General features: G+C 36.7%; 3 protein-coding genes across 4 annotated transcripts in view; 1 reads left to right on the forward strand and 2 right to left on the reverse strand.

Annotated features, from left to right (window-relative positions):
* LOC107693238 (arf-GAP with SH3 domain, ANK repeat and PH domain-containing protein 2-like) overlaps nucleotides 1–1,506 on the reverse strand; it is a 22,508-nt gene extending 21,002 nt beyond the window's left edge. The window contains exon 1 of the mRNA XM_016492546.1: nucleotides 1,089–1,506. Coding sequence (XP_016348032.1) covers nucleotides 1,089–1,214 — 126 coding nt within the window. The 5' untranslated portion in view covers nucleotides 1,215–1,506. The remainder of the gene's footprint in view (nucleotides 1–1,088) is intronic.
* Nucleotides 1,507–2,683: 1,177 nt separating this feature from the next.
* LOC107693240 (cleavage and polyadenylation specificity factor subunit 3-like) lies at nucleotides 2,684–12,182 on the forward strand. Its single transcript, XM_016492551.1, has 18 exons — nucleotides 2,684–2,894; nucleotides 3,102–3,165; nucleotides 3,242–3,339; nucleotides 3,414–3,542; nucleotides 3,643–3,820; nucleotides 3,902–3,991; nucleotides 4,112–4,262; nucleotides 4,341–4,516; nucleotides 5,077–5,235; nucleotides 5,339–5,485; nucleotides 5,560–5,712; nucleotides 6,571–6,679; nucleotides 6,774–6,872; nucleotides 6,945–7,039; nucleotides 7,125–7,212; nucleotides 10,215–10,281; nucleotides 10,363–10,459; nucleotides 10,550–12,182. Exons 1-18 carry the CDS (start codon nucleotides 2,824–2,826, stop codon nucleotides 10,649–10,651), a joined length of 2,073 nt encoding a protein of 690 aa, XP_016348037.1. The 5' UTR covers nucleotides 2,684–2,823; the 3' UTR covers nucleotides 10,652–12,182.
* Nucleotides 12,183–12,842: 660 nt separating this feature from the next.
* Nucleotides 12,843–22,920, reverse strand: LOC107693239 (disintegrin and metalloproteinase domain-containing protein 17-like). 2 transcript variants are annotated; one of them, XM_016492550.1, is made up of 19 exons: nucleotides 22,314–22,920; nucleotides 20,903–21,035; nucleotides 20,697–20,830; nucleotides 20,519–20,607; nucleotides 20,254–20,443; nucleotides 19,919–20,046; nucleotides 18,746–18,832; nucleotides 18,545–18,658; nucleotides 17,481–17,625; nucleotides 17,309–17,400; nucleotides 17,111–17,236; nucleotides 16,789–16,988; nucleotides 16,469–16,572; nucleotides 15,309–15,443; nucleotides 15,065–15,195; nucleotides 14,869–14,947; nucleotides 14,702–14,790; nucleotides 13,566–13,622; nucleotides 12,843–13,494 (listed from the first exon to the last, which is right to left on the reverse strand). In XM_016492550.1, exons 1-19 carry the CDS (start codon nucleotides 22,399–22,401, stop codon nucleotides 13,111–13,113), a joined length of 2,505 nt encoding a protein of 834 aa, XP_016348036.1. In that variant the 5' UTR covers nucleotides 22,402–22,920; the 3' UTR covers nucleotides 12,843–13,110. The 2 variants fall into 2 exon arrangements, with proteins under 2 accessions (XP_016348036.1, XP_016348034.1); XM_016492548.1 differs by having other exon boundaries at nucleotides 17,084–17,236.
* Between the last annotated feature and the right edge of the window lie 677 nt (nucleotides 22,921–23,597).

Raw genomic sequence — 23,597 nt, forward strand, 5'->3', positions numbered from 1 at the left:
AGAGACAGGAACAGATATAGGGCAGATAACGAGGGGCAGACAGGTGAGCACAATGAGGTGATTAACTAATAACGAGAACAGGAACAACCAAATAAGGACACAGAGGGAGAGACCACAATCAACAGTCCACAGGGGTGTGACACATATAACTTTATTTTGTTCTAAATGTTGTGTTATGTTTCAATTAGTGTTCTCTACTGTTACGTTTCTTCCATTTCAGTGAGAATGTGTTGGTGTGTAACTCTATATAACCTTCTCAGTTTGCTCAACAAACTGATACACAAGTTAGACAAAGTTCTACATCCCAATTACTGTATGTAAAGTTAATAATCAGCTTAACTTAAAACGCTTATTAAACTTAGATCCACAAGCATTTTAAAAACATTTTAAGTTAATAAAACTTATGTTTTTGACTTTTCTGATTTTTACAGTATATTATGGCAGTACCACTGTAAAATAAAAGTAAAATATAGCACAGCCACAGTATGTCACCAATGCCATGACACTTTTTGATACTTTCTATTAGTTGGGGTATTGTGAATAATTTTAAATGTTTATCATTGTAGCATTATAAAATCTTCCACCCTCTTTTGATATTTGTCTTATTTCTGTAATATCTGTATTTGTTAGTAACAGCTCTGTTACCTCAGACAGGCACAGGCCTGTAAATCAGTCCATAAAATCTGCTGCATGCATTTATTAATAACAAATTACTGTTAATGGTAAATGTATGAGATATCAGGTTCATTATGTGACTTTAAGAATTATAAAAGACTACAATTGCTAACAAGTTAAGAATGGCGTCAACATAGCGATAAAAAAGGTTCCATGAACCCGTGAGAAACACGGGCGAGGTTCACTTCCAACACGGGATACATTGAGCTTTGGTGCTACAAGAAGTTAGTCATTTTCCAGGCTCCTTTTGTAAAATATACTAATTTATAGTATTTACTGAAGTAATGTTCTGAAGTTAGCACACATTCTGTAATACAGTTATACAGATACAGACATAATTGCGCACTTCGCGCTAGTCTGTAAATTGTGTTATACTCTACATCCGTATTATTGACATTGTAAAGGTGTTTTACCTCTTCCAAAGCGCCGACTGTATTCCTACAGTGAGCCATGCGCGTACAGAACACTGATGTTGTTGGTGCTTTATAGTCCTCATTGGTAATGTCCATAAACTCCGGCACTGTCAGTTGATCAGGCATGGTTATTCCCTTTAAATCAAGACTAAAACCAAGACGAGAAACATAAAATGTGTTAAATGTTGTACTTTTAAAAAAAGTCCGCACAAAACCCGTTTCAAACTCAGTTCGTGTCAGTCATTCCTTAAAATACTTAGTTTAAAAAGTTCCGTATGGAGTCCAAACAGATCAAAAAGAAAAAGAGGCAATGCGAAGTTAATTCGTCTTTGAACAGGAGAGTTGAACAGCTCCATCACACGCGCAACTGACCAGATCAACACTTCTGGATTCCACCCATTCGTACCTGTACAGTAGAAGTTCACTGCACATGTGATTTGTAGGCGGAATCATATCGCCCGTCAATCATATCCAGTCCGCCAACGAGAGAGGAGTCCTGATCTGGCTGTCCAATCAGAGTTTAGGGACGTAACCTAACGCTGAAAACCTGAAAAGCTGAAATAATGTTAAAAAAACAATACGCTTTTAACTTAGCACACATTTTCCACACAGTATTTTCACATGGTGTTGACTTTAGTACAGTGGCAATATAGTTCATTATTTGGCAACAACATTCGTCTTGATTCATTCGTAAGTTTTTTTATCTATTAATATATTTGTATAGATGTATTTATTTATTGCTGTCCTAACTAAGCTTGTGTACTTTGCCTCAAAGCTTTTCAATATAATTTGATAACCTATTTAACTCTCAGCTTTAGGGAACTTTTTTCATTTTCTTTACGTTCACGTCGAACTTTTATTTTGACTCAGGACCACATCTCAACCTACGGTAGATATGACATTGTTAAGTGAGGAAAATAAGGATAAATTCAAATCAAATGTTCAAATAGCACATAAGTACATTCATGAAAATTATTATGGTTATGTTCAAATATATTCTGATGCATCGAAAAATATGGAAGACAAAGTAGGTGTGGCATTTAGTATCCCAGAATTTAATGTCAAAGTCAGTAAAAGAATCTCAGATAATTTGTCAATTTACACTGGTGAAATGATTGCAATTTTACTGGCATTGCAATGGGTGGAGGAAAATAAGCCAATGCGGACACTCATATGTTCTGAATCAAGTTCATCTTTAATTATAATTAAAACATGTCATTCAGAGAGCAGAGCAGATATAATGATTGAGATTCTTCAAACAATATATAGGATCCAGATGATGGGAATTTATGTAGCTTTCTGTTGGGTACCAGGCAGCGCATGTGGGAGTAAACGGTAATGAGTTAGCAGACGAATATGCAAAGGAAGCAACAAAGAAAGTAGACATAGACATGCAGATAACGTATGGTAAGAGTGAAATGAAGTGTTTAATCAAGCAACATGTGAAGAATAGATGGCAGAAATATTGGGAAGAAGAAAGAACAGGGAGATGGTTTATAGCATTCAAAGAATTGTTGGTAAGCACAGAGTAACAGGAAGAAATAGACTTGTATGCCATCCGCCATTAAACACCAATAAGAAGAAGAAGAAGAAGATTCAGGACCACAGCGGAAGTACTTGTCTCGTGTCCATGGTGTGTGGTTCTCAGTGCTCATGATCGTTGTCGATTATTATTAGAAGTATCGATGGATATTGAATAAGTAATTCTTAGTTAAGTGTAAAATACACCACAAGCATGGCTACAAAACGTAAAGCGGATGTACCAGTGCCTGCAGAAGAGAGTGATCAACTCCTCATAAGGCCACTGTGAGTTCAGTTCATTCATACTGTGTTCAATACTAGTTCTATAACGCACCAAATGTTTTGTTGACTTACTGTTTAACTTGCAGTTTTCAAATAATAAATACAATATCTAACAGGACCAAAATGTTATTAAAGAACTTTGCACCCGTGTTAATACTTTCTCGGAGTACTGTAACTAGTATATCTTCTTGACTGTGATGTTTCTAACAGAGGAGCTGGTCAAGAGGTGGGCAGGTCCTGTATCATCCTGGAGTTCAAGGGCCGTAAAATCATGGTAAGCAATATTTTCTGCTCTATCCTACTTTTGATGCTTTTGACAGATGTATTTTTGACATGTAATGTCTTTGCAGCTGGACTGTGGCATCCACCCTGGATTGGAGGGCATGGATGCATTGCCTTACATTGATTTGATAGACCCAGCTGAGATCGACCTGCTCCTCATCAGCCAGTGAGTCCCTTTCTCTAAATGAAAGATATCATTGATATTTAACTATCTGCTGACCTCCTCTTTTTCTCTGCCAGTTTTCATTTGGATCACTGTGGAGCCTTGCCATGGTTTTTACAAAAGACAAGTTTCAAAGGGAGGACTTTTATGACCCATGCCACCAAAGCCATTTACCGCTGGTTGCTTTCAGACTATGTGAAAGTCAGGTACTCCAAAGAGCTTGTTTCGATAAAACAGCACTTTCAATTTTTTCTTTTTTATAAAGAACCAGCTCTAATATATTGTATGATTTCCTTGATTCTGCAGCAACATCTCAGCGGATGATATGCTGTACACCGAGACTGATCTAGAAGAAAGCATGGACAAGATTGAGACCATCAACTTCCATGAAGTGAAAGAGGTGGCCGGCATCAAGTTCTGGTGCTACCACGCAGGTCATGTTTTGGGAGCAGCCATGTTCATGATTGAGATTGCAGGAGTGAAGGTAGGTGTAGTTATTTCCTTCAGATCTTTTCAGTAACACTCACACTCAGTTTGTGCTAATGATCATGGTCATTCTCTTCAGCTACTGTACACAGGAGATTTCTCACGTCAAGAAGACCGACATCTCATGGCAGCTGAGATTCCCAGCGTCAAACCAGACATTCTTATCACAGTATGTACTAGATTTTATGCTGGTGACATGATTTCTTTTTTTACTTGTTATTTACATTTGATTTACAAAAGAAATACATTACAACCTGTTTTATGCCCGTCTACTTTTCTGTTCATGTAGGAGTCTACATATGGCACACACATCCATGAGAAGAGAGAGGAGAGAGAGGCTCGTTTCTGTAACACGGTTCATGACATAGTGAACCGTGAGGGCCGCTGTCTCATCCCCGTGTTTGCTTTGGGTCGAGCCCAGGAGCTGCTGCTCATTCTAGGTAAAGTCCAGCAGTTCACACTCTTCAGCTTCATCTTCAACAATGACTCACTGAAGTTCTGCATGTCCTCTGTTTCAGATGAATACTGGCAGAATCACCCTGAACTCCATGACATTCCCATCTACTATGCCTCATCCCTGGCAAAGAAGTGCATGGCGGTGTACCAGACCTACGTGAACGCCATGAACGACAAGATCCGCAAGGCCATCAACGTTAACAACCCGTTTGTCTTCAAGCATATCAGCAATCTTAAGGTTGGCACCTTTACAATCTATGAATAGACCAGACAGAACTTAGATTTTAGTTTGGTTTAGTAATTTTGTTAGTTGCTAGTTTTTGTTTTTAAAAATATTTCTATCTATTTTGATTTCTTTTTGATTTCAATTTTTTTACTTATTTCAGTTAGTTGCCAAGAAAGAAGTATTTATCTAATATTTATATTTTCTTTTGATTTTGAGTCTTTCATTTTTATGTTTTCTGTGTTCATTTTAGTCTTAGTAATTTTGTTATAAATATTTTTTTTATTTATTGTTTCTATATATTTTACTTTATTTTTATGTCAGGTGTTTTCTCTCTTTTTTTTTCACTTTTTGTAGTAATTTTGTAGTACTTCAACATATTTATTTGCTTTAGTTGCCAAGGAAAATTTTTTAAATATAATATTTATATATTTTTTATTTCAGCTTTAATTCAATTACCAACAAATAATTGTAATAGTTTTAGTTAACAATAACAACACTGGTTCAGTAGGAAATACAAGTTTCATAATCCAAAATTGTATCTAATTTGTATAAACTTGTGTCTTGTCCTCCAGAGTATGGACCATTTTGATGACATTGGCCCTAGTGTGGTGATGGCATCTCCAGGTATGATGCAGAGCGGTCTTTCCAGAGAGCTTTTTGAGAGCTGGTGCACCGACAAGAGGAACGGTGTCATCATAGCAGGTTATTGTGTGGAAGGAACGCTCGCCAAGGTGAAGCTCCTCAAACGTCAGCAACAAGATCACCACAGATCAGCATCAGGTTTCTTATGAATGCTGAATTAAACCTGTCCTCCCCACCCTGTTTTCTGTGCAGCATATCATGTCTGAGCCAGAGGAGATCACCACCATGTCCGGACAGAAGCTTCCGCTGAAGATGTCTGTGGACTATATCTCCTTCTCTGCTCATACAGACTACCAGCAGACCAGCGAGTTCATCCGAGCTCTGAAACCTCCTCATGTGGTAAGTGATAATGTCATAAGGCAGCAGGCCATCAGGTTCTAGATCAGGTGTCATGTTATTGCTGTGGTTTTCAGATCCTGGTTCATGGAGAGCAGAATGAGATGGCTCGACTGAAAGCTGCTCTGATAAGAGAGTATGAGGACAATGATGAGGTTCACATCGAGGTGCACAACCCTCGTAATACTGAGGCCGTCACGCTGAACTTCAGAGGAGAGAAACTGGCTAAGGTGAGACCGCAGCTGTCATTCCTCCACGTCTCTTTAGCTTTCCCTTGTTTTCTCTGTCATACCCACAGTTAGATGCTGCTGCTGTAGTAGTTTGTCAAAATAATAATCACAAACTTCAGTTCTTCTGCCAAATTAAATGATTGATTAGGTTCATCCAGACTACGACTACACTTTTTCTTCATTCAACTTAATAAATCCTTCATGAGATCTTAAACTAGCAAAAAATTTGTTTGAATTGAACTCACTAGTGTTTGAATCAGAACAACCAAACTACTTGTCTTTCTTTCTTTCCTTCCTTTCTTCCTTCCTTCCTCCCTTCCTTTCTTTCTTTTTTCTTCATTCCTTCCTTTCATTCCTTCCTTCCTTTCTTTCTTTCTTTCTTCATTCCTTTCTTTCTTTCTTTCTTCCTTTCTTTTTCTTTCTTTCTTCATTCCTTTCTATTTCTTTTTCTTTTATTTCTTTCTTCCTTTCTCTTTTTCTTTCTTTCTTTCTTTCTTCATTCCTTCCTTTCTTTTTCTTCCTTTCTTCCTTCCTTCCTTTCTTTCTTTCTTTTGCTCTGGTAATTTTGAATAAATCAGTCACGAATGTACTTGTTTAACTCAGTGAATCATGACATCAGTCTAGTTACTAATATTAATTCATAATAATAATGAATAATGTTGATATTATCAACTGACGTAAACTTTTGCAGTATAAATTGTTATAATGAGAGGCTGTTGCAATAAAAACATTCAAATAAGCTAGAAAAAATCACATTACAAACACTGCATAGTTAAGTACTTTTATGAATCTTTAATTTCTGTGATGAATCCTTTTTGTCCTTTTTCTAATTTCTTTCCTTTTCTTTGACCTGTTAAGGTGATGGGCTCTCTTGCGGATAAGAAGTGTGTGCAGGCTCAGCGGGTCTCGGGCATCCTGGTGAAAAAGAACTTCAGTTATCACATCCTCGCCCCCTCTGACCTCTCCAGTGAGTTGGTGTTTGTTTGTGATCACTTCAGGTGTTTCATATGTGTTTGAGTGTGCGCTTCTCACACCTGCTCTTTTTTTTCTTAATGATGCAGATTACACTGATCTGGCCATGAGCACAGTGAAACAGACTCAAGCCATTCCCTTCACCGGCCCTTTTCCCTTGCTTTTGAGTCAGCTACGGCACCTGACAGGTGTGTGTGTGTGTGTGTGTGTATTATGTGTTTATATGTGGTGCTCATTGTGTGTGTGTGTGTGTGTTATAGGTGATGTGGAGGAGATTGAGATCTCAGAGAAGAGCACGCTGAAAGTCTTTAACAGCATCACAGTGGTTCATGATCAAAACATGGTCTTGTTGGAGGTGAGGCGGCATTCTGGTCATTCACATACCAGTGTAACTATGGCATCTGAAGTGACTCGGGTTTGATTGTGTGTTCTTCCTCCAGTGGTTTGCCAATCCTCTGAATGACATGTACGCTGATGCCGTCACCACAGTGGTGCTGGAGGTGCAGTCCAACCCTAAAGCTCAGAAAGGTGAAGGCTTTCATCAGTTACAATGAGTTGTATTGAAAGAGTTTATGAAATCGTTTTTATCTTGCTTCCTTCCTTTTTACCTTATGCTTCCTTTTTGCAGTCTTTCTTCCTTTCTTTTTTATTTTCTTTCTCCCTTTGTTGTTCTTTTCCATTCTTTTTCTTGCTTTCGTTTTTGCTGGCTTCCTTTAGTTTTTTCCTTCCCTTTTTCTCCCTTTCCTTTTTTTTTAGGACTGCTTTATCTTGCATCCTTCATTTCTTCTGTTGTTGTTGTTCTTTCTTTTTCTCTTTCCTCTCTCTGTTTCTGGCTTCCTTTACCTTTTCCATCTTTTTGTCCTCCTACATTTCCCTTTTTTTTTATCTTTATTTCTTGTCCCCTTTATTCCTTCCATCCTTCCTTCTGCACATTCTTCCTTTTTTATTACTGTCTTTATCTTGCTTCTTACCTTTGTTCCTTCTGTTCTTTTCTGTCCTTTCTTTTCTTCTCTTTCTCACTTTGTTTTTCATCCTTCTTTCCTTGCTGTTTCTGTGTGCTCTTCCTTCCCTCTCTCCTTCATTCCTTTTTCTCTGTTTCTTTCAATTTTCTAATTTTTAATTAGAAATAGAAATTATAAATATTTATTAGAGCCCGACCGATATGGGTTTTTTGGGACCGATACCGATATTAGGGAGTAAAAAAAGGCCGATACCGATATATCGGCCTAGATCGGTCGGCGCCGGACCGTGAATTTAACCAGCCGTAACTCCCGAACCCCGGGGGCTATCCACGCGGGGGTGGTCTCATTCGAAAGAGGGCCTCGAGACGTACACTCGATTCGCGTTCGAGAGGGTTCCTTGAGCTGAAGTGATCCCCCGAATTTGGTGCTGATTTGCCGCACCGTTACGGAGATATGGCCGTTCAAAGTTTCAATGGTTTTCCATACACTTAAGCTTTAAAGCGTTTCATCCAGGTCGCCAGTAGCAAACAATGGAGCGCGCTCTGCTGGACAAACTAAGTAATTACACCATTTCAAGCATTTTATCTGCATTATATGTTATGTAAAAAAAAAATTTCATATCGGCGGCATATTCGCCAATACCGATATATCGGCGACAGGCTCATATCGGCCGATAATATCGGCAAAACGATATATCGATATATTTATACACTTTTTTTTCATTCTTCATCTTTTTTTCTCTTTTACATTCTCATGTGATTTCTTTTATCATCCTTTATTTCCCACTTTATCTTCATTTCTTCCTTTTTTGCTTGCTTATTTCCTTCCTTTCTATATATTACTCTTTATTACTTGCTCTTTTTCTTTCCTTTCTTCTCCTGTTCTCACTTTATTTTGCTTGCTTCCTTTCTTTTCCTCACTTTCTTCTAGTGAATCAGAATGAGCTTTATTGCCAGGTATGTTTACACATACGAGGAATTTGTATGTGTAATGGTCGACCGATTTCTATCCAAATGGTCGACCGATATGGGATTTTTTTGACAGCCGATGCGATATCTTGGAAAGCAGGATGGCCGATATAAAGCCGATATCATTTTATTTATTTTAATTTATATTTAAGAAATTTGAAATTTGAAGAAAATGGATTTAAAATAATTGTGTAAAATAAACATACTTATACTTTAAAAGACAAAGCATTTTTGACATAAATAAATTTGATAAATATCTAATTAAAAAGGAAGTAAATACTGTAACCAACAGGGCACCCAGTATTCTGGGAAGTTTGTGTGCATTGGGAATCATTTATATATATATATATATATATATATATATAATTTTTATTTATTTTTTTCATTCAAATAAAGCCAAGGTAACACTCGTTTTACATGAAAATGGATTTAAAATAATTGTGTAAAATAAACATACTTATACTTTAAAAGACAAAGCATTTTTCACATAAATAAATTTGATAAATATCTAATTAAAAAGGAAGTAAATACTGTAACCAACAGGGCACCCAGTATTCTGGGAAGTTTGTGTGCATTGGGAATCATTTATATATATATATATATATATATATAATTTTTATTTATTTTTTTCATTCAAATAAAGCCAAGGTAACACTCGTTTTACATACAGCATGCAATGAATATGACAGCGGGCAAATGCATAAAGCGCAGAATAATTTGAAATCACGAGTTTAAAGTTTGTCGATCGCGCGTCTCCAGTCAAGCAGAACTCTCCTCCTGTCAGCATTCAATTCACACGGACCGACCATCACGCAGAGAACACGCGATCATGCAGGATACACATGCACACTTCACAAGATCTCACAGCAAGTTTGTCGATCGCGCGTCTCCAGTCAAGCAGAACTCTCCTCCTTTCAGCATTCAATTTGCACAGACCGACCGTCACCCAGAGAACACGTGATCATGCAGGATACAAATGCACACTTCACAAGATCTCAACTAGATTCGACTAAGTCTGCAAGGTTTGTGAAATTAAATGTTCATCATCATTAGTCATTCAAAGATTTGTTTAAATGATATAAATGCGTATTTGCTAAATGCTGACGGCAAATGAGAAACTATTATAATGTTTGCCTTTCTTTTACTAATAATATTAAAGCAATCGTTATAATACTTTTTTTGTATACATTTGAATTCCTTTGTTTAACAGTTCTATATGATTATTAGATAGACTTCTATCCATATTAGACAGAACTGAACGAAGACAGCGAACAAAAGGGAGAATGTGAGCACTGTGCGCTCGGGCGCTGCCGCTCTCCGCGCCGTCAAAATAAAAGTCCTGCCTCGAACACATCGGCCAAACAGAAAAACGTATTTATTATATTTGTAATATTTTTATAACTATATTTGAAAAATGCCAAATATCGGCCGATATATCGGCCTTGGCAATATATCGGTCGACCACTACTTTCTTCCCCCCTTCTATCCTTCCTTGTTTCTTATTCTTTCTCTTTTTTTTTTTCTCGTGATGTGAAAATTGTTAATAACTAGTCATATTTACACCAACATTTTTGTTTTCCTCTTTATTTTTTCATCATAGTTGTTCAGCCCCAAGAAAAGAAGGTGGATGTGAATGTTTTCCAGAACAGATTACTGAAAATGTTCCAGTAAGTTCATCCTCACAGCACTCTCCTAGCTGTCAATGATATTTATTTTGAACTAAATTCTATTTCTGCCCCAATCTGCAGAGACATGTTTGGAGAAGAGTGTGTCGACTTTAAAGACAAGAACTGTCTCGCTGTAAGTGTAGATGGGAAAACTGCCTTCATCAACCTGGAAAACCGAGTAAGTATTATACTGCGTGAAGCATACACACAGAAGTTTTATAGGAAGAGAAGTCTTCTAATTCTTGTGTGTTTTTATGTTTGTGTTCAGACCGTGGAGTATGAGGACGACAATTCTGAAGATGATTCTCTCAGAGAAATGGTGGAGCTCGCTGTACAGAGGCTGTATGAAGCCATGAACCCTGTCATGTGAGATGGGCTCCTAATTTCCTTCCAGAACTTTTGTTATCAGAGTCCATCTAACTTGAACTACTTCAACCAGACTGAAGACACCAGATACTGGACTGGCCAAAGCACTTCGAAGCATTGAATTTTACATTAAAAACAAATGTAAAACAGTTCAAGCTAGATGTTGATACATGTGTGCAGTCAGGACTCAGTTCTTTTTTATTTCTGCTACATACAATATGTAGTGATCATTTAAAATGTTGTTTTTGTCTCATTTTGTTAAAGGAGCTGTAATTTAAGATCTAATGTACTGATTTAATAAAAGAGGTCTTTGATTCAAGTTGAGCTTAAGTTTCAATGCAACTCGCATTAAAGCTGACACTTTATTTTAAAATAAAAGCTTGCAAAATATACCAAGTTACACAAATATTTAACGCACTGATACAAAACACTCTCAATATTCAATACTTTCTCTCTTGTCCCATTACAACATTGTGAGGAACCATGCAGTCGGAGTATTTATGGGCACATTTCTTAACATCAAAAAAGACTTCACAGGGTTTGACACCAGAGAATAAAAACAAAGTACATTTTCAGGGCTGGGTCACGTAATAAGATCTAGTACTTACTAGTATGCTTGGTATTCTACAAGATCAACACCAATACATTCCCAATTAAATTTCTGAATAAGATTCAGATGAAGGTGACTGTTCAGCCACCTATAAATGACACTCATATTCCCTTTTTGAGTTTTCCTATAGATTATATTACAAAACACGTGGAGAAAAATACGATTTCACAATACAAATAAAAAAAACAAATACAAGGCACTTTGGATACTGATCTCAGAGCAGTGTTCATCAGTACATTCTTATGGGAGCAGCTGCAAGATACACATTCTTGCATACAGTCATGAACATTGTGTTGCTGAAAAGTCTTAACAGCCTGATTGTCTTGACTTGGGAGTTTCATATTAAGCCAATGAGCCAAAAACTTCTCATTTACCAAACATGTATAACATCTGCTGGTATAACTGTTTAAGTATTAATGTATACTAATACATGTTGTTTCAAGAACAGTATAAATGAAAGCAAAAAATAATAATTCACAGACAATATCTAAAAATATCAAATGCCCCTACAATATCAGCTTGTCTCTTGCAAACAATAAAAAGCAAAAACACAAGATTGTGTTCCAGAGATTACAAAACAATTTGCTGGCGAGTGTCAAGAGCACATACACATAAAAAAAAATCAACTAAAATATAACAGGTATTTTTATGATATAACAGTTCTCAAGATCTGCTAGCATCTGCTCAATCTCTCAGACAAAAAAAAAGACCTGTAAACATCTTAGTATTGGGCAGTTAAACTTTAACAATGATGCTGGTCATGTTTAGATAACGCTGATGAGTGTGTGTGTGTGTGTGTGTGTGTGTGTGTGTGTGTGTGTGTGTGATTATGTGTGCAGTATACTGATAATCCTAACAGGACTGACAACATTAAGTTCCTATTTAATGCATAGTCACTGAATGATTTGTGCCTTCTGTTTCTTTATAAAAGTCCAGCGCTCTTAAAGGGATAGTTCACCCAAAAACAAAAACTCTGTCCTCATTTACTCACCCTCATGTCATTCCAAAACTTATGACATCTTTTTTCAGCACCTTAAAAGTAGCATGAAAAGTGATTAACCCAACATGTGCTGCATTGTGGAGGAACAGACCAGTAATTAAAGTGGTGATGTAAGGGAAATAGCAACAAACTTTTATTTTGTACTGAGTGAAAAAGATGACTGAAAAGAAAAAAAGTAGGATGGGGACTTGATTCTATCCATCGGTTGTTGAATGGATAGAGGCAGATCTGAATGCAAGCTTGCAATCGATTATAAGAAAGCAGCAGGGTTTAAGCGGACTACATGGTCGCATACGTCAATGATCCAGCACACGTAACAAGAGAGGTGTTTCAAAAGCAAATTATATGGTGGTAAAAAAAAGGAATAATGATACCAATAACATGCTTTTAGAAAATAGATTTCATACCTATTTTAACAGCTGAAAAAAATTGAGTCTGTTCCTCACACAATCCTATCATAATTTTTCAAAATACTTGGAATACTGTGCATAAGTCTTACGAATCACTTCTGAGATACTTTAATGGTGCTTTTGCATCCTTATTTATAGTGAATTTCTTGGTATAAAGGCCAGCGAGATATTCAGAACAGAAGATAGAAAGTCATACAACTTTGAAACAACATGAGGGTGAATAAATCCTAAAATTTTAAAGTAAACTATCCCTTTAAAACATACTGCATTCTGGTTATTTTCAATACTGGAGCTGTAAGCACGCATTGTAGTTCCATGCTTATGTAATGTTCATTCTGCTCAGCTTTGAGCATTTCCAATCATATTCCCTTTTATTTCATTCATATTCACATTTCTTTTTCCCATTAACTTACTTTTTTTCCCCATTTTATACAATTACACTCTTAGCATTCAGTCTCCTTGCTGTTACTCCGTGCATGTCTATTTACCCTGAAGCACATGGCGTTCTCTCTGTTCTCCGTCAGATCATCAAAGGAACGTGACACCGAGCCAGAGGTAGGGAAGTCTTCTCCCAGGGCTTGTTCATCCAGGTGGGAATCATAGCTGGGATCTTCTTGGATGGTGGCCATGTGTTGGGGCTCTATTGTAGGGAGAGGACACGGGGTTGGGGTTGGAGCTGGAGCCACCTGAGAGATGGAGACAGGTGGTGTGCTGGTCTGCAGAGGTCCAGACGCCTGGAAGCGTGGCACTGCAGAGGAGCCTGAGGATGTGGGTGGTTTGAAGATCCGCACTGAGGCTGATTCTAGACTGCTCAGCAGCTCTGCATTCTGGGACAGCACAGTCAATTGTTACACTTCATAATATGTTAAAGAAAATAAGCTTTCTGATTAGTACTCACACTGGGGTAGAAGAGTGACTTTGTGTTCAATTCATACTGCTGGTCAAGTTTCTTATCCTAAAAACAAAGAGAGACAGTAATCTTGTAAAACACAAAACAAACTATTCTTTGGATGGGGCCTGTAATTATTGCAACTTAAAACTTATTTTGCATTTAAAGGCATAGTTCACCGAAAATTGTGTCATTAATTACTCTCCCTCATGTCGTTGCAAACCCATAAGACCTTCGTTCATCTTCGGAACACAAAGTAAGATTTTTGATGAAATCTGAGAGCTTTAGTCTAGCTGCGTTGCTGTCTATGCAGGGTCAGAAAGCTTTTGGATTTCATCAAAAATATCTTTATTTGTGTTCCAAAGATGAACGAAGGTCTTATGGGTTTGGAACGACATGAGGATGAGTAATTAATGACAGATTTTTCATTTTTGGGTGAACTATCCTTTTAATATCCCTTAATATAAGTGAATGAAATTGTCTGTGCTTTTTTGCTTTAAAATAAAAAAAAAAGAATGTAAAATGTACACATTTGAAATCAGCCAAATTTTGCACTGAAGCAAGTGAAATTTGTATCATCAGATTGGTTGCAAATAACCTGAATTAGGACCTTTAAGAGTGTTATTTCTTTTTGATTTAAGTGTGATTTACTTAATTTTTTCATTTTGCTCTTGGTTTAAACAGACATCTTGCCTGTGATTTATTTCACCTTTTTGTTAGGCTCTTGGTGCAAAAAAAGATATTTAATATATGAATTATTTATTTTCTTGTTTTGTCTTGGTGTAAACAGACATTTTGTTTGTGATTCATTTAACACTTGTTTTGCTCTTGGTGTGAAAAGAAGTTTCATTTGATTTATTCAATTTTTCATTTGCTCTTGGTGTGAATAGACATTTCATCCGTGATTTATTCCATTTTTTTGTTTTAGTCTTGGTGGAAGCAGACTATTCTTCTGAATGATTTCAAATTTTAATTTACGCTCTTGGTGTAAATAGATCTTTTGTCTGCAATTTATTTCACTTCTTTGTTTCAGTATCGGCATAAATAGTCCTTTACACTATAATACCACTCAAGGTCAGTCTATTAAAGTATCATACATTTCCTCAGAGCTAAGTAGCTATAAGATGTTAGTGGAAATGACTCACCACACAATGGACCAGAATGCTGAGAGGGATCCAGAAAATTAGTGAGAAGACCACCACTGAGCCAACAATGTTATCAGCCAGGAACTTCCCTGAGAACACACACACAGGTTACATTCCTCAATTGGATTTCAAGTGAGATAAACTTACTGTGTTCACAGATAACTTACCAAAAGTATTGATGTCCAACTTCTCAATGAAATCCCACAACCTCTCAATAACATCCTGGACCTGTTTCATGCATTTGCCCTGGGAATAAAAGGAAATGTTTAAATAACTGAATGCAAACCATTTCTAATTAATCGGTGAATAAAAACAGCTTTTACATACGTTTTTTCATAACTGTAACTGTACATTGGCACTCACCGCTCCATCACAAAAGCCCACAGTGCAGGGTTTGCCTTTCCGCAGATAGAGGTGGCTGCCCTTGTCATTGACATAGGGAGCACATCCAGCGTTCTTATCCCTACAGCACACCTTACAAGAGTTATTTGTCTCTGAAAAATGAGATACAGGAAAAGTAAAAAAGTTCATGTTTGTTCAAGACAGACTTTAAAAACTGTAACTGCCATGTAGCAACAGTATTAGCATTATCAGCAGGTCAGTTTACCATTGCAAGCGCACGACTGCAGGTTCTCCACAGCTTCACAGAACGGGATGCACTCTCCCTTCAGACACCGGCCGTTGTCCACACAGATGGTCTCATTGGGGAGGTTCTCTGGAGGAGGGCACTCACTGCTGAGTCCTGTAAGAAGCACAGAAGAATAGACTTTCAAACAAATGCAGTTAAATCTCATCGGTAAGGAATTTTGCCCGTTTTTAGCAGATGTTTTTGCATTGCAACACTGTTTTCATTACATGTATGAACATTTACTTCCCAAATTCTCATTACCATAATGCACCTGGATACTCTACATTCAAAATCTTTTATATTTTCCATTTACCATAGTGATTCTCATTAGTGTAGTGATTCTCATATTGTCATAAAATATCAATAAATGAGTACAACAATTACTACCATGATATAAACATATTTCATAATTTAAATATAATACAGCATTATTTCTTTGCATTTCATTAATGAGAATATGACTTTTTTTTTTAATCCTTTTAAATATGGTACCATAAAAACCAAATGTGATTTTAAAAAAGTCTTTAAAAATATTGTAATAATCTCACAATGTAAAATATCTTAATAGTACCAAATAAATAAATAAATAAAAGATTATAATCTTATCTTTTGATACAGGGTTTAAATATGACCTAGACATATTACTGACAGGTTTCATGAAATGTTAACTAAATCTATGATAAACTGCTATTCGGTAATAGAAATGAAGCTAAAATTAAATCAAATACAAATATTAGATGAAACTTGAACAAAACATAAGAATGTTGCATAGAAATGTGTGTAGGTGTATGTGTGTGTGTGTGTGTGTGTGTGTGTGTGTGTATGTGTGTGTTCTTGAAAATAATAAAAAGTTATTGTACAAAAAAAATGTTGTCTTGGCTGAAATAAATTTAAGTTATTTAAGTACTGAAATTATTAAAAGTAGAACTGAAATAAAATAAATAACGGCATATAAGAATATTAAAAACAAAAATGACAAAAACTAAATTACCAATGCAAACTAAAATGACATTGAAACTACTAGCATAGTAAATAAATAATACTAAAACTGTTCTCGATCTGAATTCTTAAACATGTAAATCAGATATACTGTATAAAGAAGTACATTCAATTATCTAAACTTGGAGTTTTTGCTTCACCTGTACAGTAAGATCTTCCCTTGCAAGTGGCATCCATTGGCTCCTGACACACCTTTCCCTGCTTCTCAAACATGCAGTATTTGCAGCACGCACTGTTCCTGTCACTGGTGTCAAGAAAAAAAAATACAGAAGTTACAGGAAGAAAAATGACATGAAGCCTAGAAGATTCAAATGAATAATTCACCATTTAGGGAAGATTTGAAAATGAACAATGTAAGGGTGAGTAAATAATCACAGAATGATATTTTTTGGGTTAACTGTTCCTTTAATTCAGCATATCTGTGCATTGTTTTTCATGAGGCCACATGGAGGAGCTGTACCTGCACTGCACATTGAGCCGCAGTTTGCAGTTTGACGTGCAGCAGCGGTCGCTGTTGAGGTGAAGCAGTCCAGGGTCACACTCCTCGCCTTCCTCCACCCGTGAGTTTCCACACACATTGCTGTTCCTCTCCCTGAAGCAGGTGGAGGCCTTGGCCCTCAGTCGCTTTGCTATGGCGATCTTACTGCAGTTTGAAAACAACTATAAGGAAGCACAAAAACAAACCGCTTACAAAATGATCATGTGACATTCTGAACAATGACACCAAGCTGAACTCACATCACCGAAGGACATACTTTATTGTTAGAGTGGTCCCCGCTCACCGCAATGGGGTACATTACGTATTTGCCCCCCTGGTCCTCTCTGGGCGCACAGTATGACACATCATCTGGGTCATGAACAGCGCCAAAGTTGTGGCCAAGCTCGTGGGTAGTAACCAAGTCTGCTTCCTGTTGGCATATGGTCAGAAAATCAGTTTAACAAATAATTACATCAAGCACATTTGTTTGGACTTCACTTGCCTTGGTAAGAATGGTTTTCCCGTAATTTTTGGTGCTGGTTAGTCCAGTGTTGAGGTATATAGCACGGTTGTCATTTCCTGAAGGTGGACACTCTAAAAAAAGACAAACAACAAAATGTCTAAGTATGGTGAAAATGGCATTTATTCATCCATAATATGGTATTGGCACTCACTCTCAGAGCAGAGACCTCCAGGAAAGCCTGGTTTGGAAGGAGCCACGTAAGCCAAGCCAAGTGTGCCTTCATCAAAATCCTGATAGGTGAAGAGATGAGCCAAGCACACCGTGGATGCATTGTCTGCCATGTCAATGCTAAATTGCTGCAGGGGGAAGACAAAATGACATTTTTTACTACATTTATAGCACAGCTGTTTAATATTGACCTTAATCTGAAGGCCAACCAGGAACCCTAAATTCCCTTGGGAGTTTTTAAAGCACTTTTATGAATTGGTTTTCTATCTACAAGCAAAATAAGGTATATAAGGACTACAATGTGCCTTTTTGTAAAGAAATGGATTCTTTTATTCAGCAAGGATGCATTAAATTGATAAGAAATGACAGTAAAGACATTAATAATGTTACAAAAGATTTCTATTTTCAATAATTTTTTATTATTGTTTTTTGAGCACCAGATCAACATAGAATGATTTCTGAAGGATCATGTAACCCTGCGAATGGAGTAATGGCTGCTGAAAATTCAGCTTTACCATCACAGGAATAAATTACATTTTAAAATGTATTAACATTAAAAAATATTTAATCTGTAATAATATTTCACAATATTACTCTTTTTATTTCATTTTATTAAAGTAAATGCAGTGACTGACAAACAATAAAATAAATCCTCATTCTTTTGAACAGTAATGTATCTATTAAAATCACTCAGTGGTTTCAGGATTCGCTTTTGAGGTATGACTATGAATAATTTATGATGTAGAAGACTTATTTTAATCAAAAATCCCACACAAATCAGTTAAAAAGGTGTAATTCCCCGCGATGGGTTTTAGGACTACAAATTGAACTGCTCTAATAATGCTTCCATTCTTTCTCTTTGCTGGTTCTCTGCCGAGCAGGTCACAGAAAGAGATAGATAGTGAAACACAATACACAAGTGTTCAATAATATTCCTCCCTTTTAAGTACAAGCACCTCTCATCGTTTCAAATTAGTACAGAACGGAATACAGAGAAGACGCTCTGATTAATCCAGTCATTCGCTCCTACAGCTCCAGCTCGCTCACCTCCAGGAGCTTCTTGACGTCCCAGACATCTTTGTTCTTCACAGGAGTCCCTTTCATGTTGAAGTGGGCACCTCCTGCTGTGTCTAAATGTGTGGGTGTCTTGTTAATTATGATCTGAAAGAGACAAATCCATGTTACTGGCTCCAAAACAGCATTTCAGTGGAGCTTTTTACTACATTCTCCTTAAAGAACCAAGCTTACCTGCTGAATCTGAACTCCATAACCTTTATACTCCTCATCCCAAGATGTATTACGGTAAATGTCATCCACACGATCAATCAGCTCAATCTAAACATATCCAAAGCAAATTTGTAAGACATCAGCAAACAATTTTATACAGCCCTCTCAGATGACAGATTTTAAATGGATATGAAAGGTGATTCTCAACCAGGGGGGCATGGCCCACTAGGAGGCCTCAGCAAACTTTTAAGAGGGTCGCAACATTTAAAATAATTTTGCTAGTTACATTACCATTTAAAAGTCTGGGGTCGGAAATGTTTAATGTTTTTAAAAGAAGCCTCTTAATGATCTTACCAAGGCTGCATTTATTCAATCAAAAAACAGTAATATTCTGAAATATTACAAATTAAAATAACTTTTCTATTTTAATACATTTTATAATGTAATTTATTACTGTGATGTAAAAGCTGACTTTTAGCAGTCATTACTTCAGTCACATGATCATTCAGAAATCATTATTCATTATTATCAATCATTATTATCAATGTTGAAAACAGCTGCTTAATATTTTTGTGGAAAGTGTAATATGTTTTTCCCAGGATTCTTTGATGAACAAAGTTAAAAAGGACAGAATTCATTTGAAATAGAAATTCACTTTTGATCAATTTAATGCATCTTTGCTGAATAAAAATATGAATTTCTTTCCAAAAAAATCTAACAAACTTAAAACTTTTGAACAGTAATGTATATCAAGCTCTAAAATATTTCATCAGGTAACAATTGCTATTTGTAGAGTAAAACATTATTGTAAATCACTAATGGCTAAAAAATGTAAATTAATTGATGTAAAAGTGTAAACACTGAAGAACATTCAGTTATTGAAAAATCATGGAATAGTGGAATTTTATCAGTTGAATTATTTATAGTGATTTTATTGAACTATTTTAATATATTGCCACTCCTAGTTTCCATAAATAAAGTTTGAAAATGAGCAGCATTGTCATTACAGCAGAGAGGGGCTTTCAAATATTGTCTTTGACAATGGGGTCCATGGAGTCAAAAAGGTTGAGAACCACACTGTCCAATTGAACTGAATTTGACTTTACATCAGAAAGATTTTAACACTCAATTTATGCAGAAACTTTTTTGTTTGTGTCAGGAATAAGGCCATATCGAAACTGAAGGCTTTTTTACCAGGTAGTTGAGGGTGGTGCTCTCCTCCCTACGGCCCATGTGTCTGAAAAAGCGATAGTCGGCTACAAGCAGCAGAGGGCAGGTGTTCTTACTGTGGTCCAGCGTCTGCCTTCTCTCTCTTAGATGCCCTGTGGAAGAGACGCAGTTGAGAGAAAAAGAAAGTGAAAATAGACAAAGGGTGAGAAGACAAGAAACTTTACACATGGGTGACAAAGCAACTATATAAAGTGGCGTCTCACAGTACAGATTTGGCATCTCACATTACACTGTCTAGATTCGGCTCTGATGAGCAGAAGTGTTAGGTCACAAGATGTGTAATTAACTCAAAGACTTACTATCCTCCTCCTCTTCATCTTCATCTAGTGGGCTGGCTGCTCGCACACTTTCTGGAAGCATCTCACTGGCATCTGCACTGATGTAGCCGCACACTTTTGGAGCCGTCAGCCGGCTCACGTTCCTGATGTCTTCTGAACGATATACGAGCAGCCGATCGTCACGAGGGTTTTCGATAAACCTCCACAGTGGCTGAATGGATTATAAATCAATGTATTGTTTTTGTTGAGGGGCATAAACGAAATCAGATTTATGACGTTGTAATACCTCAATGTTGTATTCAGCTTCATCGGTAAGAATATGAGCAGTGAAGTCATTGTCACCAATATGTGCTTGTACTCTGGAATTCTCCTCTCCTAGGAATCAAGCGGGGAAAAAAATCAAGTTTGCTAGATTTTAAACATTTAAAAGTACTATAGATGTTAAAACACAGAGTTGCAGTTACCAATGACATGGCCTGTGAAGAAGTTTTCTCTCTGGACCTCGTACATCTCTTGAGCGCCATTCTCTCCTACCACCACGGCCTTGAAGTCATGAGTGAAGAGCTCTGTGTTGGTTGTCAGGTACAATCTGAAATGCCTGTGAAATATTTAGAAGAGTTTTTGAGCACTAATCTTGGCAGTGACTGGTACATGGGTGATGAGTATTCACCTCTGTAATGCAGTGAAACCGAGAAATCTTTCTGCGTGCGTTTGTGACTGGACGTCTCTCTTACAAACCGAATGCTGCTGAAGACTGGACAGCTGAAGAACATCAAAGTCCGACAGCAATGAGCTGAGCTGGTCTGAAATAGTCACAGGGAACAACTTTATACATGTCATTTAATGAGCACAAATATTTATTTTTAAAGTGAATTTACAAGTTTTAAGAGCAGTTTTTTTAAAGGAGGACTAGTGGCATCTGTCTCTTTTCTCCCTCCATTATTGCTCAGAACGAGTGTTCTCAACTATGGCCACAGAATAGAAAATAAAAAAGGTAATTGCAACTTTTTATCTCACAATTCTGACTTTATTTCTAGCAATTGCGAGTTTATATCTGACAATTCAGACCTTCTCAGAATTGCGAGTTTATAACACAATAACTTTATTTTTCACAATTGTGAGTACATATCCACCTTGCTATTCTTTTTTCTTAAAAATGCATATTTATTTGCAAACAATTTGCAATTGTGGCATTTTTTCTCAGAATTCTCTTTACATCTTGGAATCCTGACTTTTCTTTGAGTTGACACCTTTCAATTCTAACTTTTATTTGTCGGACTTCTACATTTCTCTTTTAAGGGGTTCTTAATTTATTTCAGTGGATGAAAGATCTGAAAATCCCAGAGGAGATTTTTACAGAACGCTTTGAGTGGGGTGGCAAAATAATTGTCACTCCCCTCTACTCATGCGGTGTTCCAGCATGTGTGTTGTTTTGTCACAGGCAACCATTGAGGCTTTGAGAATGAATGTGCATTTTCAATAAGCCCATCTGCTGTTTTTGTTCAGAACAATGCAAAAATCAACCCATATTTTGACACAACAAACACGCAGTTGTAAATGTGAACCAGTGGACTAATAGGAACCTAACAGCCTTCTAAAAAATCGAAACAATTAACAGTAAGAAGCTTCTATATTTTAAATGACTATAATTTAACCTAAAATTAATGTAAACTTTAATCATATAAAATTTTATTTCCCAACAACAAAATTGAGGCCAGTGACCTAGCCACAGTGGCTGGTGAGGTTAAGGTCAAGCCCTGTTTATATTGTTGTTTATAATATTGTTTATAATACCACTAATTATAAGCATATAACTAAAAGTATAGTATTTTGGTAAATTGCCATAGTGAACTCTTGTAGGAAAAATGCTCTTGCAGTTTAGTTTCTCCATAAACTGTTTGAGTAAAGTCATTAAATTCGAAAACAAAAACGACAAAATGACAAAAACATGAAGATTTAAAATACAGTAATGGATTTTTTTAAAAAGCGCACGATGGTTATCACGGCGTCACCAAAACACAATCTTTCAAATTAAATGTATCCATAATGTTTTCAAAGTAATCCCATTCACAATAACTCACCGTACTCGTCGTCTAGGGCATCCCTAATGGGTCTCCTTGAACATTCCGTCAAGAAAAAAGACGCCAGAAAGAAAACGATGCGTTTCATGGCGAGTACGTTAATGTACAATACAGTACTTCACACAGCAGCAGCATTTAATCCCATGGATTACCAATCTGCTTGAGATCAACATCTGGACATGGCCAAACCAATGTACACGATCACATCTGGCTGGATAAAACAAAGCCGCAAAGTATCAATTGAGTATCAAAGAACAAAAAACGCTCACTTCGAGACGCTCTCGTCCATGTTGCTTGATGTTAAAAAGAAAAACGATTTACTCAAACCCAAATCATGCCAACATCGAAGTGTAGTGAAATACCCGGAAGTATTTAATGTGGGATGGATGGATCAGATTCAACGCGCGCCAGGAAATCACTATAAACTTTATCTAGAGATCGTGTTGAATGCGTTTTGAGAAGACTGATTTTAAATTCACGAGTGACAGTACATGGGGTATTTCAAATGGGTTTTAGTCAGTGTATCCGCGGTATGAGTTACGTAAGAGGATAAACTCTCGGGTTGTGGTTCAAAATCTACTGAGCTGCCTATATAGACAGCATTTGCTCAGCGTCACAAGCGTGTGATCGCGTGTATAGGTAGAGAGCGCACTTGGGTTTGAGAACAGCCTCGGTCTCGTCCAGACTCTATTTTTAAATTCTTACCTCAAACACCATGAAATTCAGAACAGCGTCTAGACTCATTTGGAGGACAGTATATAAGCAGCCGTAAATCTTTTATTTAGGGAGATAATAATCACATACTTTATTATCATAAGTACTAATTATTTTCAAAGAAATGTTAACCATCTGTAATGATGGCGTCAAGAAGAAAAAAACACCCGAATTGTGGTGTAATGTTTGTATTTCCCTGTCATTATATCTGGTTTTATTTAAAGAACTAAAAAGTGGATGGCTTTTAATCCACGTCTATTAGTTGTTAGGTCGCCAATATGCTAGTGTACTCGTAAACGCTGACAATTTTATTCAGTTTTTCTTTTCCGGAAAATCGGCCAAAATACTGATGACTCATCCTGCACGTAACCATTTTAACCAATCACTAGCTTTCTAGAATAACACCATTTGATTAGACACTTCCGTAAAGTGATGTAAACAAAAATGCTACTGGCTAAAAAAAAATAAGGGAAGGAACTATATGTCCTATTTCAATAGGAAATACATCAATAAAAACCCAGACAAATGTATCACATTAACTCACAAAAAAAAAAAAATCACCAGGACAGA

Source organism: Sinocyclocheilus anshuiensis, unplaced genomic scaffold (assembly GCF_001515605.1).
Source record: "Sinocyclocheilus anshuiensis isolate Anshui unplaced genomic scaffold, SAMN03320099.WGS_v1.1 scaffold810, whole genome shotgun sequence".
NCBI classification, from domain to species: Eukaryota; Metazoa; Chordata; class Actinopteri; order Cypriniformes; family Cyprinidae; genus Sinocyclocheilus; species Sinocyclocheilus anshuiensis.

What these genes read in the sequence shown, in the direction of transcription:
- LOC107693240 (XM_016492551.1), top strand. Translation starts at nt 2,824, where the DNA reads ATGGCTACAAAACGTAAAGCGGATGTACCAGTGCCTGCAGAAGAGAGT. An exon ending in AACCAGACATTCTTATCACA is followed by an intron (nt 3,992 to 4,111) that starts GTATGTACTAGA and finishes CTGTTCATGTAG; the next exon opens with GAGTCTACATATGGCACACA. An exon ending in GAGGAGAGAAACTGGCTAAG is followed by an intron (nt 5,713 to 6,570) that starts GTGAGACCGCAG and finishes TGACCTGTTAAG; the next exon opens with GTGATGGGCTCTCTTGCGGA.
- LOC107693239 (XM_016492548.1), bottom strand. Translation starts at nt 22,401, where the DNA reads ATGAAACGCATCGTTTTCTTTCTGGCGTCTTTTTTCTTGACGGAATGT. An exon ending in GTTGGACATCAATACTTTTG is followed by an intron (nt 14,791 to 14,868) that starts GTAAGTTATCTG and finishes GTGTGTTCTCAG; the next exon opens with GGAAGTTCCTGGCTGATAAC. An exon ending in GCATTCTGGTCCATTGTGTG is followed by an intron (nt 13,623 to 14,701) that starts GTGAGTCATTTC and finishes CTTTGTTTTTAG; the next exon opens with GATAAGAAACTTGACCAGCA.